This window comes from Pomacea canaliculata, linkage group LG1, assembly GCF_003073045.1.
Source record: "Pomacea canaliculata isolate SZHN2017 linkage group LG1, ASM307304v1, whole genome shotgun sequence".
Classification (NCBI taxonomy): domain Eukaryota; kingdom Metazoa; phylum Mollusca; class Gastropoda; order Architaenioglossa; family Ampullariidae; genus Pomacea; species Pomacea canaliculata.
Window position 1 is genome coordinate 5,811,641 of NC_037590.1, and position 14,260 is coordinate 5,825,900.

The following is a 14,260-nucleotide window of genomic DNA, read 5'->3' on the forward strand; positions in this document are numbered from 1 at the left end:
AAAGAAGTAAAAGTAGAAGCTAGCGACAGTCCTTGGTCTGCTAATGTTGAGTTAGGGAGGAAGAAAGATGTGTTGTAAAAGAGAAGAGTGTGTACAAGGTTGTGGGAAGCGATTCAGGGTACTGGCTCGTGCGCATGCGCGTGGACAGGGGTTGACCGATCAGGCTGCAGCGAGAGAAATTCTGCCTGGGGCAGTGACGCGTGTTGTCCTGTCGGTGACAGGAAAGATGATACGGGTGGATCGTGAGAGGTCAACCAAAGCGAGGGGCGGCACCCGCGAGTGATGATACCTCCGCTGACTTGCCCGAGGGTGGCATGCAGGGTGACATGTCTGGCACGTCTCTAGAGGGTAGAGGCTGAAGCTAATGAAGTAGTTAGTGACAGTAGCTCTTTATGTGTTCCTGGTGTGCCAGAATGTAATCCCTGTGTGTTACAGGAACAGTATGGGCGGAGAGAGACTGAAACTAATGAAGTAGTTAGTGACAGTAGTCCTCTGTGTGTTCCTGGTGTGTCAGAACGTCCCCCTCCCCCTCATCTAATCACTCCTTTTACGGAGAGAAAGGTGCGTCAAGCCTGTTCGAAGGGCTATTCAGTCAGGTGTTGGTGAAGCAGAACCAAGCACGAGTGGAAGGCGAAGCCGCCACCAACCTCCGGGTACCCTGCGAGGTTACCAAGGACGCCACCACGCGCCAGGCTGCAAAGATGCTGAGACCAAAAAGGGAAGCACCTGCCGTACACTTTCTGCACGTGACAGTGACCAATCGCAAGTGGTGTAAGTTTTCTATGGACGCTGGAGAAGATTCTGGAGTTTTTGAAGATGCTTTGCCAAATGTCAAAATTTAAGACGAACTTTGTCAAGATAAAGAGACTCATAAACTGCACAAGAAAAGTGAAAGAACTGTGAAATGACTTGTGCATGTTGGACTTGAGAAACCGATTTACAACTGAGAAGCTTGAACATGTTCTTGATTTTAGAAAATGTTTTGAAATTATTATATTTGTTTTAGACTAATGTACACATTAGGTCTGAGGACAGGGGAGTGTAGAGGGAGCGCTTGTTTAGGTCAGCGGGTACTACTGACAGTGCCTGGTCCCTCCGCCCCACATCCCCTTCCACCCCAAGCGTGGTCATGCGAGCGGCGCGGCGCGAGACGGACAGCAACAGAGGGTGAGGTAGTACCCGAGCTGTCCGGTACAAACAGCTTCTTTTATCCTTCCTTTTGATATTTCTTCTGTCAAATGTAAAATTATACAGGTAGAAAATTGTACATTTTATAAGTAAAAGTCAAAATAACCCTGGACTTATTTGCATGCTGAAAACCTGCTTAAAGCTCCAAGATTATTTTCATGACCTGTAAGGAAATATTGCATTCACATTATAATAAATAAATTTCATAAGGGAATCAATTAGATATTCATTAAACTAAAACCAGAAAGTAGAATTTGTAACTGCAGTCACTGAATATTTCTTAACAACACATTTGCTGAAAATTGTATTTTTATTTATAATTTATTACATACATAACTGGCATCAATTAATAATAATTTCTAGAATGCTAATGTAAATAGTTATTAATACAATCCTTAAATTGAAAATATACAATGTATGTTATATCACTTTCAAATGCGAATACACAATGATAATATCCTTCTTTTGAAGTGTTCGTGTTTTTTTACGATCATTTTAAAGTGATATTATTTTTATAGTCAGTCGCAAAGGTAGTAGCATTTCATGCTCCTCCGGAGTTACCATTCTGCTAAATAAGGGTGTAACGATCCTAGATAGTCGCTGGAGTAGCGGACTACCTCCAACCACTGACCTGAACTGCTTCATCATCTTTATCTAATTTTGTCATCTACTTCAACGGGCATGCCCTGTGTAGCTATTTATAGCATCCACATTCTGCAAATAATCTGTTCTCGCACAATATCAAGGTTAGCCTGCTCTTTAAATTACTCAGCTTCCTAATTCTAACTTTTGATTGAAGTATTTCCTCCCTGGTCTTAGGGTTTTATTCTATTCTTCTTAAAACTTCATTCAGTTTCTTTCGTCTAATTGCACTCTTTTTTTTTTCCTTTCTTTCTTCCTTTGTTAATTTGTGATGTATTTATTTATTTTGCTAATTTGTGATCTGTTTATTTACTTATGATGTTTTTTTTTATCTGCACTGAGATTGCATCCACTGTACAAGCAGACAAAAGTGGTTACATGTGAACTGAAATCGCATACAAATATAAAGAAAATTTAATTGTAAATAATCAGTATATATTCTTTAAAGTGTTCAGTATCGTGGCAAACACATGTTAACAACATTAACTGAAGATAACTGTAGGTAGTTATGAGCTACAGAAAATATACTGGCTACTTCACACAGACTGTAGTGTCCAGGCAACACAGTTTGTTAGTTTAAATTCATTGTGACTCCAGGCACTTGTAAAACAGGGTAAACAACCATACAAACTTGAAGGTACTCACACAATCATTGTATTTAGTAGACAATTCACTGTAAATATCAGATTGAAAAGTAAAAATTAACAATGAGGTGCACTTTCACACTCTAGGCACTTTCACACTGCAAACAATGTGTTGCCATGGATAGAACCCTCAAAAATACTTTACACATCCTAAATCAAGACGAAATAAACTCTGTCAACAAGGATGACGACGATAATTTGTTCTGTCTGCGAGAATGAAGACTTTTGTTTGGCTGAATGGCACCGAGCAACACAACATATTTTAAGAGCAATCTTGTCAGAGATTTGAAAAATGGATAAGAAGCGTGATAAAATTTCAAAGTATCAAAAATATACAAAGCCTCGTAAAACCATGGTCTTAGATGCATATCACGACGACGTATAATAAAAATACCATGTTGATAGTCACAATACCACAATGTCACATCATGTCACGTATCACAATACCACATCACATCATATCACGTAGCATCAGAAATACAATCAAATGCAGAACGTACAGTGGCTTTTGGCAATTACAAAAAACAAATGCTATAGTTTGCTGTGCTTTATCCTGATTGTACGATGTATAATGGAAGAAAGACACGCTGTAAGCAAATTCAGTCTGGCTTAGCATAATTACTCTAATCCAGTATAATTAATCAGTACAAAATGACTTTCATGACACACGTCCATGAAACATAGATGTGCTCACTGACATCATCGACGTCGTTGTCGTCGTCGTCGTCTTCAAGCGAATACTTCATCCAAGCTTTGGGGAGCTCAAAGAAAACAGTAAGGCAATCACACACTTTTGACCGCCTGACTGGCAAAAGTACATTTCATTAGAAACTTAGCCAAACAATGCCCTTCATTCTACTATTTCTGTGTATGTTTTCTTATGCCCCTATTATTATCTCCGTGCGTGTGGGGCGGGGATGGGGGTTACAGGATGAGTACAGAACATGTCACAAGACACTAATAAAATACATCTCATTAATCATAAGGAATTGAAATACTTTTATCTGCTCTTTCAATGCTAAGAAATATTATTGATAAATAATAATAAAAGTATTATTTATAAATTTGTTATTTTCTCCCTCTACTTTCACGTAAAAATGAACAAATAAAATGAAGAAGTTAATTTATACAGACCCTCTTAAAATCAGATAAAGTTAATCCCACCAGTAACTGTCATTGCTGCTCTGAATTATGCTTTCCATTTTGGTAGTTATTAGGGATTATATGCTGGTTACGCTACATGACTTATATAGTAAGTCACTTGCTCAGAAAAAAATTCGCACAAAGCGGAATTTTCTGTAAGTCAGAAGATTGTGTCCTATGCAGTAAGCATCAACAGTAATTTCTTTATGATCAATGTATCAGACAAAGCCACATTAGAGATCCCCAAAAGTTGTACGAAAATTACAGAAAAAACGAACAGACAAATAAAAGGTATAAGGATGAATACAAGTTCATAGCATTCACGTTTTGCGTTTTGCTTTGTGCCCAGCTGCACCCATCTAGACAATCTGTTCAACTGATTTTCTCTGGACAAAAAAGTCGTCCAGTCATGGACTTGAAACGACTTCATCCAAGGAAGCAGCTCACAGTCGTCAAGTTTGATACAGAGCAAAGACGACTGAGGTGATATGTCGCTACAGCTTGCTTTGTTGCCGATCATGTCCAGTTCCAAGTTTCTTTTGAATCGGTCTTTTAAATATTCTGAGGACAAGATGACAATGTAACGGTCACTGTTGTCAACGGCTGTGGACAATGCCGAGATCACTTGAAGGTTGGGTGGAATGTCTCGGTCTGGTAAACACACTTTATGTCCCCGAGCTTCTAAAATAGGCAGAATCTGACCAGTTACCAGTTCAGCATCCGAGTCCGTTACAGATAAAAAGAAATCAAAATGTTTTTTAGAAAATTTAGTTTTCGCATCTTCCATACCTTGTTGATTCTCAGTCTGTCTGTGCTCTAAGCGTGGCAGGAAAGCAACTGTTTGGTCAAGAATCATCCTTCCTCCAAAGTTTCCAATGACACGAATAAGTCTGCGAGAGAGCCACAGAATTATAAAAGACACAAACATTCCGAGCCCAGCAACATATTTTTCATTACTTTCATACAAACTTGTAAATGCATTAGCAGCCATATTCACAAAATGCATGTCAGATGTGGTAGGACACTGTTCGTTATTTACATTGGATGTTCTGTTCTGGAATAAATATAACATGTCCTGTTCTCGAGGCAGCACTACCAGGTCATCAGGATGATACACTTCTAAAAGTTCATATTTCTTTTTCCGAGAATTATAAAATCGCCGAAGGTAGTAAATGCTGTGATGCCCGTAAGTTTTCTCACACAGGCAATGGTGATGATGATGAATTTTGGCTCTGTCTGGAAATGCTTTCAATTGATAATTTTGAACAAATGGTGGAAATATTGTATACTCGTAACTGTAAAACCAGTAGAGCAGCAGAAACACTGAGCAGCCATTGAGCCTTCTGTTGCACGTTCCCATTTGTGTTGATTGTTCGTTAATGAAATACTCTTCACTAACATCATCATTACTTTCGCTCAAATGCCAGTAACTGGTTTTAAACACAAGAATAGCCCCTGGTGGTGCCTGCCTGGTCATTTGACTTGGATGAACTTCGATAAGCCTGAATTCATGAGAAGGTGTGTACATGTCTTCTACACTTGTCTTCACGCTCAGTTCATTTTTGTTCTCTTCAGTCGATTTGGATTCACCTTGATGTTGAAACGAGCCAGGAAAGTCAGAGTGAGCTTTTGATGCCTGAATCCGTTCATTAAGAAAAACCATCCATTCTTGTATACTGTTCTGAACCATTTCGGCTACATGACAGGTGTAGTTTCCAAAGTCATAAGATTTTATCAGGTAAATTGTGAGTGTTGCTGTGATTTTATAAACGCTTAGATGATGCTCCTTCGCTATCTTAGTCAGCAAGTTTTGGTCCTCTGTTAGTTCTGTGAAAGTCAGCTCTTGGCGAAAACGCAGTGACCTAGGAAGTGGTTTTCCATTTTTCCTCCAGACCACTTGTTGTACGTACGGACGACCACCAGAAAGCCATAAAATCTGGCGTTCACATGTGAATTCAGCATCTTCGTCTCTGTAGCGAAATATCTCGTACAGAAGGAGGGGAGGTGTTTTACCACCTGTTAAAGGATGCACCCTGACCTTCTCAAAATCTGGTCTGGATTCATCAACCTCAATGATGTTTTCTTGGAACCGACGAACCACTTCACCTTTTGAGAGGTTCCATATGTACATGGTCGTGCCATCAAGAATGAGGACAACAAAAAAGCAAAACAGACACACAAAGACTAAATATATACAGAACCTTTTCCATCCATACAGAACTAAAAGTTGGAAAACCTTGCAAAACAGACAAATCGAAAACAACATTGCATGTTGCAGACTATATACAGAAGCTACTAACAGACAAACAGAAAAATAGTTTAAGACATTCATGTCATTTTCGAACTGACGCCAAGCTTGCTGCAGCAGTATTTGATGTATTATCAGGGAAACGGAGTAGGCTAAACAAAGCCCGAGCATCCATTTTCTAATTCTGAACGCCATGCTTTCAGTTAATCAGAAGTATTTGCCTTTAATTAAAATATATGTATATATATGTGTGGTAGGCGTAGATTAGGACAAACAGCAGCCGAATTTTAGACTCTTCGCTTAAACACAAGAACGAAAATAAAAAAGCAGAGCATCTGTATACCTGATCAATGCCTAGAGTAAATAATACAATACAAGGAAACAACAAAATTCTCAAAATAAATTTCAGCAAACAAAGAAAAAAAATTATTTGAAAGAATATGACAAGCAGTGACAAGCATATCACAATCAGTAAATGATATTTCAAATATAACTATTCTAAAAACAGCACAGTCTTTGTTACTGTACTTTTGAGAATCAATAACAGAAGCTTAATTTGTCATAGAATCATTAAAAGTAATAGCCCAAAATATATTGTTGAGTCTCAGTATGTTTAGATAATTAATTTTTTTTCAGTCGCACTGCGAAAACAAAAACACTGCAGAATGTAAACTAGTCTGAAGAAATAACATTCACGGAAGACTTTCAAGATTTGGTAGATGTCATCATGCAGACAAGGAACTTTCCTCTCCCACAAAGAACTTGAAAACGACAGGATGGTTTCCCCAAGTCGATCTTCATCTAGTTGCGATTGAATCGCATGCATGGGGATCTTATTAATCCGGAAAACTCAGCATCGGAGTAGATGGCAACATGTGGCAAAATGAAGCAAGATATGAATAGATGTTTGGTTTTCACGATCTCCTCAATGATTTTACCAAATCAGCTGTATCGTTTTGCGCACCTTAGCGAGAAAGTAAAATAAATTCTTATCAAAACCTCTTTTGATCTTTGCATCATACACAGTCATCCAAAAGTATGCCTTACCAGCTTTTCTTTCCATGCTAAGAATGGAATAATTATACAGAGGTACACCTGTATTTCATACACACCACCCTAAATCTTGTGCCTAATTAAGATTATCAAATTATGGAAGCTTTCTCCCACTCCTATAGCGATAAATGAAGTTTACATTTTTGTTAAGAAAAAACAAAATTAAAGGAAGTATGAATGGATTGGTTATTTACCTTTCAGGTACCTGAATCTTCAAAAAAGGAATATGGAATGGTATTTACCCAATAGATATAGTATTGTGTCCTGAGGAAAGTAGGAATCATAATTAATATGCAAAAATCAGACATTGCATGCAGATAAGCACATCTAAAACAAATTATAAGCACTAGTTGCCTTAAATTCCACAAGAAAGTACATTTCTCTGTACTCCAAGCTAGACTACAATACACTGCACTACATGCTATACAGTATTCTCCACCATCCACTATACTAGACTGAATGATACCATACTACAGACCATGCACTGCATTATTCTACACTATGCTTCACTGACTTACACCATACTACAGACCATGCACTATACTATTCTACATTATACTACACTGAATGACACACCACACACCTTGCACTGCAATATTATGCACTACACTAAACTGAATCATACCATAATACACACCATGCAATGGACTATTCTACATTAGACTAAATTAAACCATACTACAAACCATTCATTGCACTGTTCTAAACTGAATGACACCATATTACACAGCCTGCACTGCACTATTCTACACTAGACTGTATTACACCATACTACATTTTATATCACACCTCACTACACATCATGCGCTTCATTATTCCTCCCTACACTCTGTAGTGCATTTCTGTCCAGTATGCTTTACTCCACAACATTTGCACTCCACAGTAAAAGACAACATATTGTTTACGTTTGTGGCATGAGAAATTAATCAGGTGACTTAGAGGTGTTAAAAGCATTGCCTTCAAAGGTAAAGAATTATTTGAAATTGCTTAACATCAGTCAGGTGTTCATGTTTCCAGTGTTGTTTTATTTCAACAGTGTGCAATGGATGAGAAAACGAAAGTACCAACAATGACGGCTTCCTAGCTACCTGTGTACTTGTGGTTACTGTATTATCACCTCACGGTGACACGTATGCATATCTATTTTGAGGACTGTTAGTATATGGCGAAACACTGAATCACAAACTTTCATAAAAAGGTTGTCGTTTACTCATTTGTCCTTAAAGAGATGTGTTCTAGAGTATAACTTTGGATAATTCAGCACGTAACAACATGATATGATACACATACTGCTCATGTTTCCAAAATATGAAATGTGCCCAGCTGTTGTTTACAACATTTTCAAGATAAATTACACAGTCGCGAAATTAATTTTGGCAGTAAGTTAGTTTCTTTGGAAAATAATCTAGGTCACTTACCTGAGAAATTTTTCTGTACCTTTATTAACGGCAATCACACCACCACTACACATCTAAAGGGAAATCCCAGTGACTTATATTTAGTATCCGTAAGCTTTGTACAATCCGGATATGTATATATACACACGCTCAAAAGAAATTTACGGATAATGGTAATTCAACGTAAACCTAATTTTTGTCTTTTAATTGATTAATTAATTTAAATAATATTATTATTAATTGATGAAATTATTTAATGATGTACAGTAATTTTCTGAGACAAAAATTTAACTGTATGTTAAATTAAATCACAAGATAATAAAAGTCACATGAGACAAATGTGAAGATAAACAGAGATTGAACTTATATCAAAGAAAACACCAACCGGTATCCGAGTATGTTACCCGCTCATCTGTGGGTATACACGTCTGTCACAAGACCTGGGTAGCAAGCGGTGACAGGTTTGTCCCAGCTTTTCATGCCAAGCCATGGAGCTTTGGCTCTGGTATTTGTTATTTATATGCTGCTATTCAGTGTCAATCAACATATTTATGGCGATCAGCCAAGGGTCTAAGTCGGTATTACCAATGATATATTTGTGAGTTGTGAGCTATTGAGTATGAAGCTATTACTTACTGCTAGTGCTTTCTTTGATGTGTCTACTCCAGTTAGGCTACATTTACATGATTAATCAAGTTGTAATGAAACACTTAAAGTAAACAATGCCTAAAAACGAGTTCTGCCCGACAAGTTTAGAAATGGTTAGTAGAACTATGAGTGACTGTTTGAAGACAATTTTATTCGGTTTTAATGCACTTGGTTTTATTTTGGCATGTGTAATTATTGTTCTCAAGGTCTTTGATATCTGGCGAGTATAGAAAGTGCTCGACACTGCCGGATGACATCTTCCAGATGTCAGAAGTCTTCCGTGAATATCATTTTACTAGTATTTGAGTAGTTCACATTTTGAAGTATGTCTGCTTTGGTAAGGATGTAAAAAGATTCCTTACTAGAACAAAATTAGCAGAAGGTACAGGCTAAATATAGCTGATTGGAGTGTTTCGCCTAGATGTATAGCGGTTTCCGATTTGCATGAGTGACTTTAATTTTCCATGTTATGTCCCCGTATAGCTACTCACGATTTCTACATTCAGACCTATTTTCCCAGCTGCTTTACTTTCTGAATCTTCGTGAGTCATCAGCTTGGTCTGACCCTCTGACCTCTTGTCTACATTTCTGCCTCTTGCTTCACCCAACCTCATCACTGTCCTTGTGTTTGTACCACCTCCGTGACAGTCTTCGATGTGTACACGTGTCTTCTAAATACGGACATCTATGTTCTTCACTGACAACTGTGTCGGCAGCTTTACAGTTGATGAGTGTGTGCTCCTTCGCATATTATTATTAATGATTAGTGTTGTTTTTGAACAGCCCGTCTAAACGGCAAAAGTCGATATAGAAATCAACATTTATTACTATCATCAATATACATTGACTTGCAGAAACATGTTGAAAAACAAAAACAGAAAGCCTTCAAAAAATCCATGCCAGCAGTGTTAATGAATGCGTAAGAACGTTTCACACTAATGGCTCTGCTCAAAATATTTTGGTTATCACGACACCAAACCTCACACACGTGAAGGTGTTCACAGTTTTCACTCTGTAGATATGTTGTCTATACTTAAGAATGTCACAATGTTGAGAGTACTTGCCACTCATGCTTTTAAAAAGCCTTTCAAGTAAATGAAACGCGTGAGGAGAGACAATTCATAATGAGCTGAGCAACCATAAAAGCCATACAACTTTCACAAACCATTGCATTTATTAGAAAGTTCGTTCACAGCAAATGTAAGAACGAGTGAAAATTGACAAAAATAGTAACATTGTAGCAGATGTCCCACTCAACAATGTTTTGACATAAATACAATCCATAAAATAACTTTACACATGCTGAATGACAAGGAAAATGAAGGAGAAGCTGATGACAATTGCAGAAAGGATAAATTTTGTGACGACCGGGGAAATAACAGGGAGGAATAATGAATTTACACAAGCAATGTCACAAAATGTCATGCAATATAAGAAGGACGGAAAAATGCAGTATACAGAGACGTTAGGAGAGAAGGTAATGCCTGCAACATTGTAGACATTACTACAACGATGGGTGTCTCAATGTGTTTAGAAGCTTGGCCGTGCAGTTCCACGACAGTTCGCTGGAATATCACAGCTCACGTAACTAAACAGAACAGAATTTTGCTTCGATGGAGGCAATGAATGAGGCAGGGTGATTCATAAAAATATAAGCAAGTTTACTCATCAGTTTAACAGACAATCTTGCCAGTGTTTGATGTCTGTTTAAAATTATTTAAAGACTTAACACTTTGTCATATTTGTGACAACAACAGCAATAATAAAAATGAGATAATTTTTTATGTGTGTACTTTCTTCCCTGGAATAATATGCAATAAAAACACTACTACAACTCTAAGTTTCTGAATGACAAACTGAATCTCAAACATTCCTACGTTTGATATTTTTTGTTTATTAGTGACAGATTCAAATATGCGCCTCTCTTACAGCTACTCAGAAATATTGTTAAATATTGCTTTAATAAAGTCATCGTTGTAGCATCGGCATAATTTTTGTCTTGCAACACACTTCGAAAGTACGAGGAAAACAAGTATGACATATGAAATCATTAATTAATATTGAACTTGTATAATTAGAAGAGACATTGTCAAAAAAGCAGTCTGAAGGCATCAGTAGTGACATTCAATTACTTCATTTCGATGATATATTCATTACCTTCACTCTCATATTTTTCTATTCCCACAAACACTATATTGTAATTATAAACATAATAGTAATGGGAATGTTCATTTTAAATAACGCAGCATATGATGTTATTGCATTAGAAATCACAGTATAATAAATATTTAATTATCAAAGATCAAGCAGACAGCATGCGACAGCAACTGATTTTTTGGTATAACAAAACACAGAAACCTGTCAGTAAACTTCCTAATAATTTGATACTTAAAACAAAGTAATTTTACCATCACACATTTTTCAACAAATATCTAGTGAGTGACAATAAAAATGTATTTTTCCTCGAGGGGTCATCAACTCCTGTGAAGCAAACATGTAACCGATGTTCATGTATAGTTCATTCCAGTCTTACTTCTTTATGTAAGCAAACAACCAGTACTCGTGTAAGTCCTGCCCAGGGTTACTACAGAATTAGACTGCTTTAGTGAACATAAGAATACCCTACAAATAAAATAAAATAAGTTTGATACCATGTGCAAGAAGTCCTGTCAAAGTTCTGACCGGTCGCCAGTAAACCACACTTGGGTAGAGTACAACACCACACAACTAATCCACAAAATCTGTACATTCTGTACAAACAAAGTTGACAGGTTCGCAACATTTACATGCATAGGAATAAGAAAAATGTAAACTCCACATGTGTAGTTGTGTCCGCCTTGTTTTAGCTACTGTAAAACTCACGGCAAGCACAAGAGTTGATCAAAAACTGACGGAGTGGTCATCTCCTGGACAAAACACTAGGTCACACCGCAAATACAGCAGATAGCTTGGTACCTATACCCGAGGTGAGAGTGAAACAGACCCTATATAACCCAGGTGGAGTCCTGTAACTCTTACATAATGCTTCACATCTAACTTACTAAAAATGATAAATTTTTTCAGCAAAAAAGCACACTGCGTTTTGTGCTAAAATTTCTGGTCAGCGAACAAAAATGAACCATAATTTTAAAATGCTATCTTGTCTAAACATAAACAAACATAAACTCACAAGTTATAACTCGTTATTAGGCACACATGATAATATGGTGTGTCGGTTTTGACGGTCTGGTTAGGGTGGCTTGGCAGTATTTACATAAAGACCAGCAGTGAGTGAGTACTAGTGAGCGCTAGTTTTCTGACTGAGGCTCATTCGCCTGCTAGTTCAATAATCTAGTTAAAATACACATCCAAACATACACATTGCTTTATATATTTATGATATAAGATACCCCATAAAAAAGTCAGCTTCAAACCTTGTAATAAACAGTTTTTAATATACTAAAATATCATTCAATTTACTGAAAAATGTACTATAACCAGTAACCTGATGTACTTACAAATAAAAGATTTGATTAGAAAAAGGATCGAAGGCATCAGATCAAACCTTATTTCAAAAAGATACCACAATTCACGCAATCCACTTGGTGATGATTAGAAACATAGCTATAATAAGCTTCAGAAGAAATAGCAATGGTCAAAAGGTGCTTTGTTTACAGAGACTAAGTTTCGTGTCTCGCTTGACGCCCTTCTGCACCCATCTGGACAGTCTGCGCAGGTGGTCCTCTCTGGACAGAGTGGTCGTCCAGTTATGGACTTCAAATGACCTCATCCATGGAAGCAACGGACAGCCGTCAAGTTTGATAATGAGCAAGGGCGACTTACAAAACTTCTTGCTGTAGATTGATTTGTGGCCAATCATCTCTACCTCCATGTTTAGCTTAAGCTCATCATTCTTATATTCCGAGGACCAGATGATAATGTAGCGAGTGCTGTTGTCAATGGCTGTGGACACTGCTGAAAGTATCGGAAGGTTGGGTGGAATGTCCAGCTCCGATGTACACACCCTCTGTTCATGACCATGCAACACTGGGAGTATCTGATCAATCATAAGATTCAATTTCCAGTCCACGTGAGAGATAAAGATGTCAAAATGCTCATTGGAAAACTTTGTCTTTGCATCGTCGAGATCTTCTCGTCTGTCGATATATCCGAGTCTCAGACATGGAAGTGGCTGGTTAAGAAAGAATCTCCTTGCATATTTTCCAACGCATTTAAGAAATAGACAGGAAAACAGCAGTATCAGAAAAAACACGCAGAATACTATTACAATAACTATTGTTTCCCACAAATAAAATTCATTTACTACAGCTGTTCCAGCCATATTCACGTAGTTCATGTCCTGTGGAGAGGGAGGTTTAAGGTGTTGCCCATTGTCATGAGATGTTCTGTTCTGGAACAGGCTCAACATATCTTGCCCTCGAGGCAACACCACCAGTTGATGTGGATGACGAACTTTTAACACTTCATACTTACCAGCCGAGGAGTTATAAAAGCGGCGCAGGAAGTAAACATTGTGATATCCATATGTATTTTCGCACACACATAGAAAGTACCAAGGAGATTTCATTCTTTTGAAAGGAGGTATCATTTCCAGATTTGCAACGAATGGAGGAATTTTTGGGAAGCTATAAGTAAAATACAAATGGAGCAGAAAAAGCTTTGAGCATCCATGAAAGATATCTGTGCATAGTGACATTTCAACTGGTTGCCCGTTTATGAAATATTCCGTGGAAACGTCTTCATTGCTTTCACTCAAGTGCAGGTAGCGAGTTTTGAAAGTCAAAATGGCTCCAGGCGGCACAGATATGACAGTTTGTTTACGAGGAATTTCAATAAGCCTGAACTCTCTCGGAGAGTTTATTATTTTAATTCCTGCAAGCATTACAAAATCATCATCTACTTTTATTTCTGCGACAAAATTTCTCTTTATTCGCTCAATGGGTAGTGTAAGATCTTCAAACCGATTATAACCAGCGAAAGATATTTTATCTTCTCCAGCCATCATTTTAGAACGTTCTAGTATTCCCATTATATGTACTAAGTGGCAGGTATAGTTTCCAAAGTCATAAAATTTCACCTGATAGATTTTGAGTGTTGCTATGACTTTAAAAATGGCCATAGGAGGGTAATTTTCTGGAACCAACTCATGAGTATAATTATAAACATCATACGGTAATGGCGTAATGATAAGTTCTTGTTGATAACGTCTTAACGAGGGAAGTAGTTTCCCATTTCTCTTCCAAATCACTTCAACGTATGGATTACTACCCGGGAAGCCGATGGTATCTTCTTCACAG

At 37.5% G+C, this 14,260-nt stretch overlaps 1 protein-coding gene across 2 annotated transcripts; it reads right to left on the bottom strand.

Annotated features, from left to right (window-relative positions):
* Positions 1-2,228: 2,228 nt before the first annotated feature.
* Positions 2,229-8,822, bottom strand: LOC112572906. 2 transcript variants are annotated; one of them, XM_025252897.1, is made up of 4 exons: positions 8,701-8,822; positions 8,337-8,389; positions 7,113-7,182; positions 2,229-6,829 (listed from the first exon to the last, which is right to left on the bottom strand). In XM_025252897.1, the coding sequence occupies exon 4, from the start codon at positions 6,058-6,060 to the stop codon at positions 3,793-3,795; it is 2,268 nt and encodes a 755-aa protein (XP_025108682.1). In that variant the 5' UTR covers positions 6,061-6,829; positions 7,113-7,182; positions 8,337-8,389; positions 8,701-8,822; the 3' UTR covers positions 2,229-3,792. The 2 variants fall into 2 exon arrangements, with proteins under 2 accessions (XP_025108682.1, XP_025108689.1); XM_025252904.1 differs by lacking the exon at positions 8,701-8,822 and having other exon boundaries at positions 8,337-8,667.
* Positions 8,823-14,260: the final 5,438 nt, after the last annotated feature.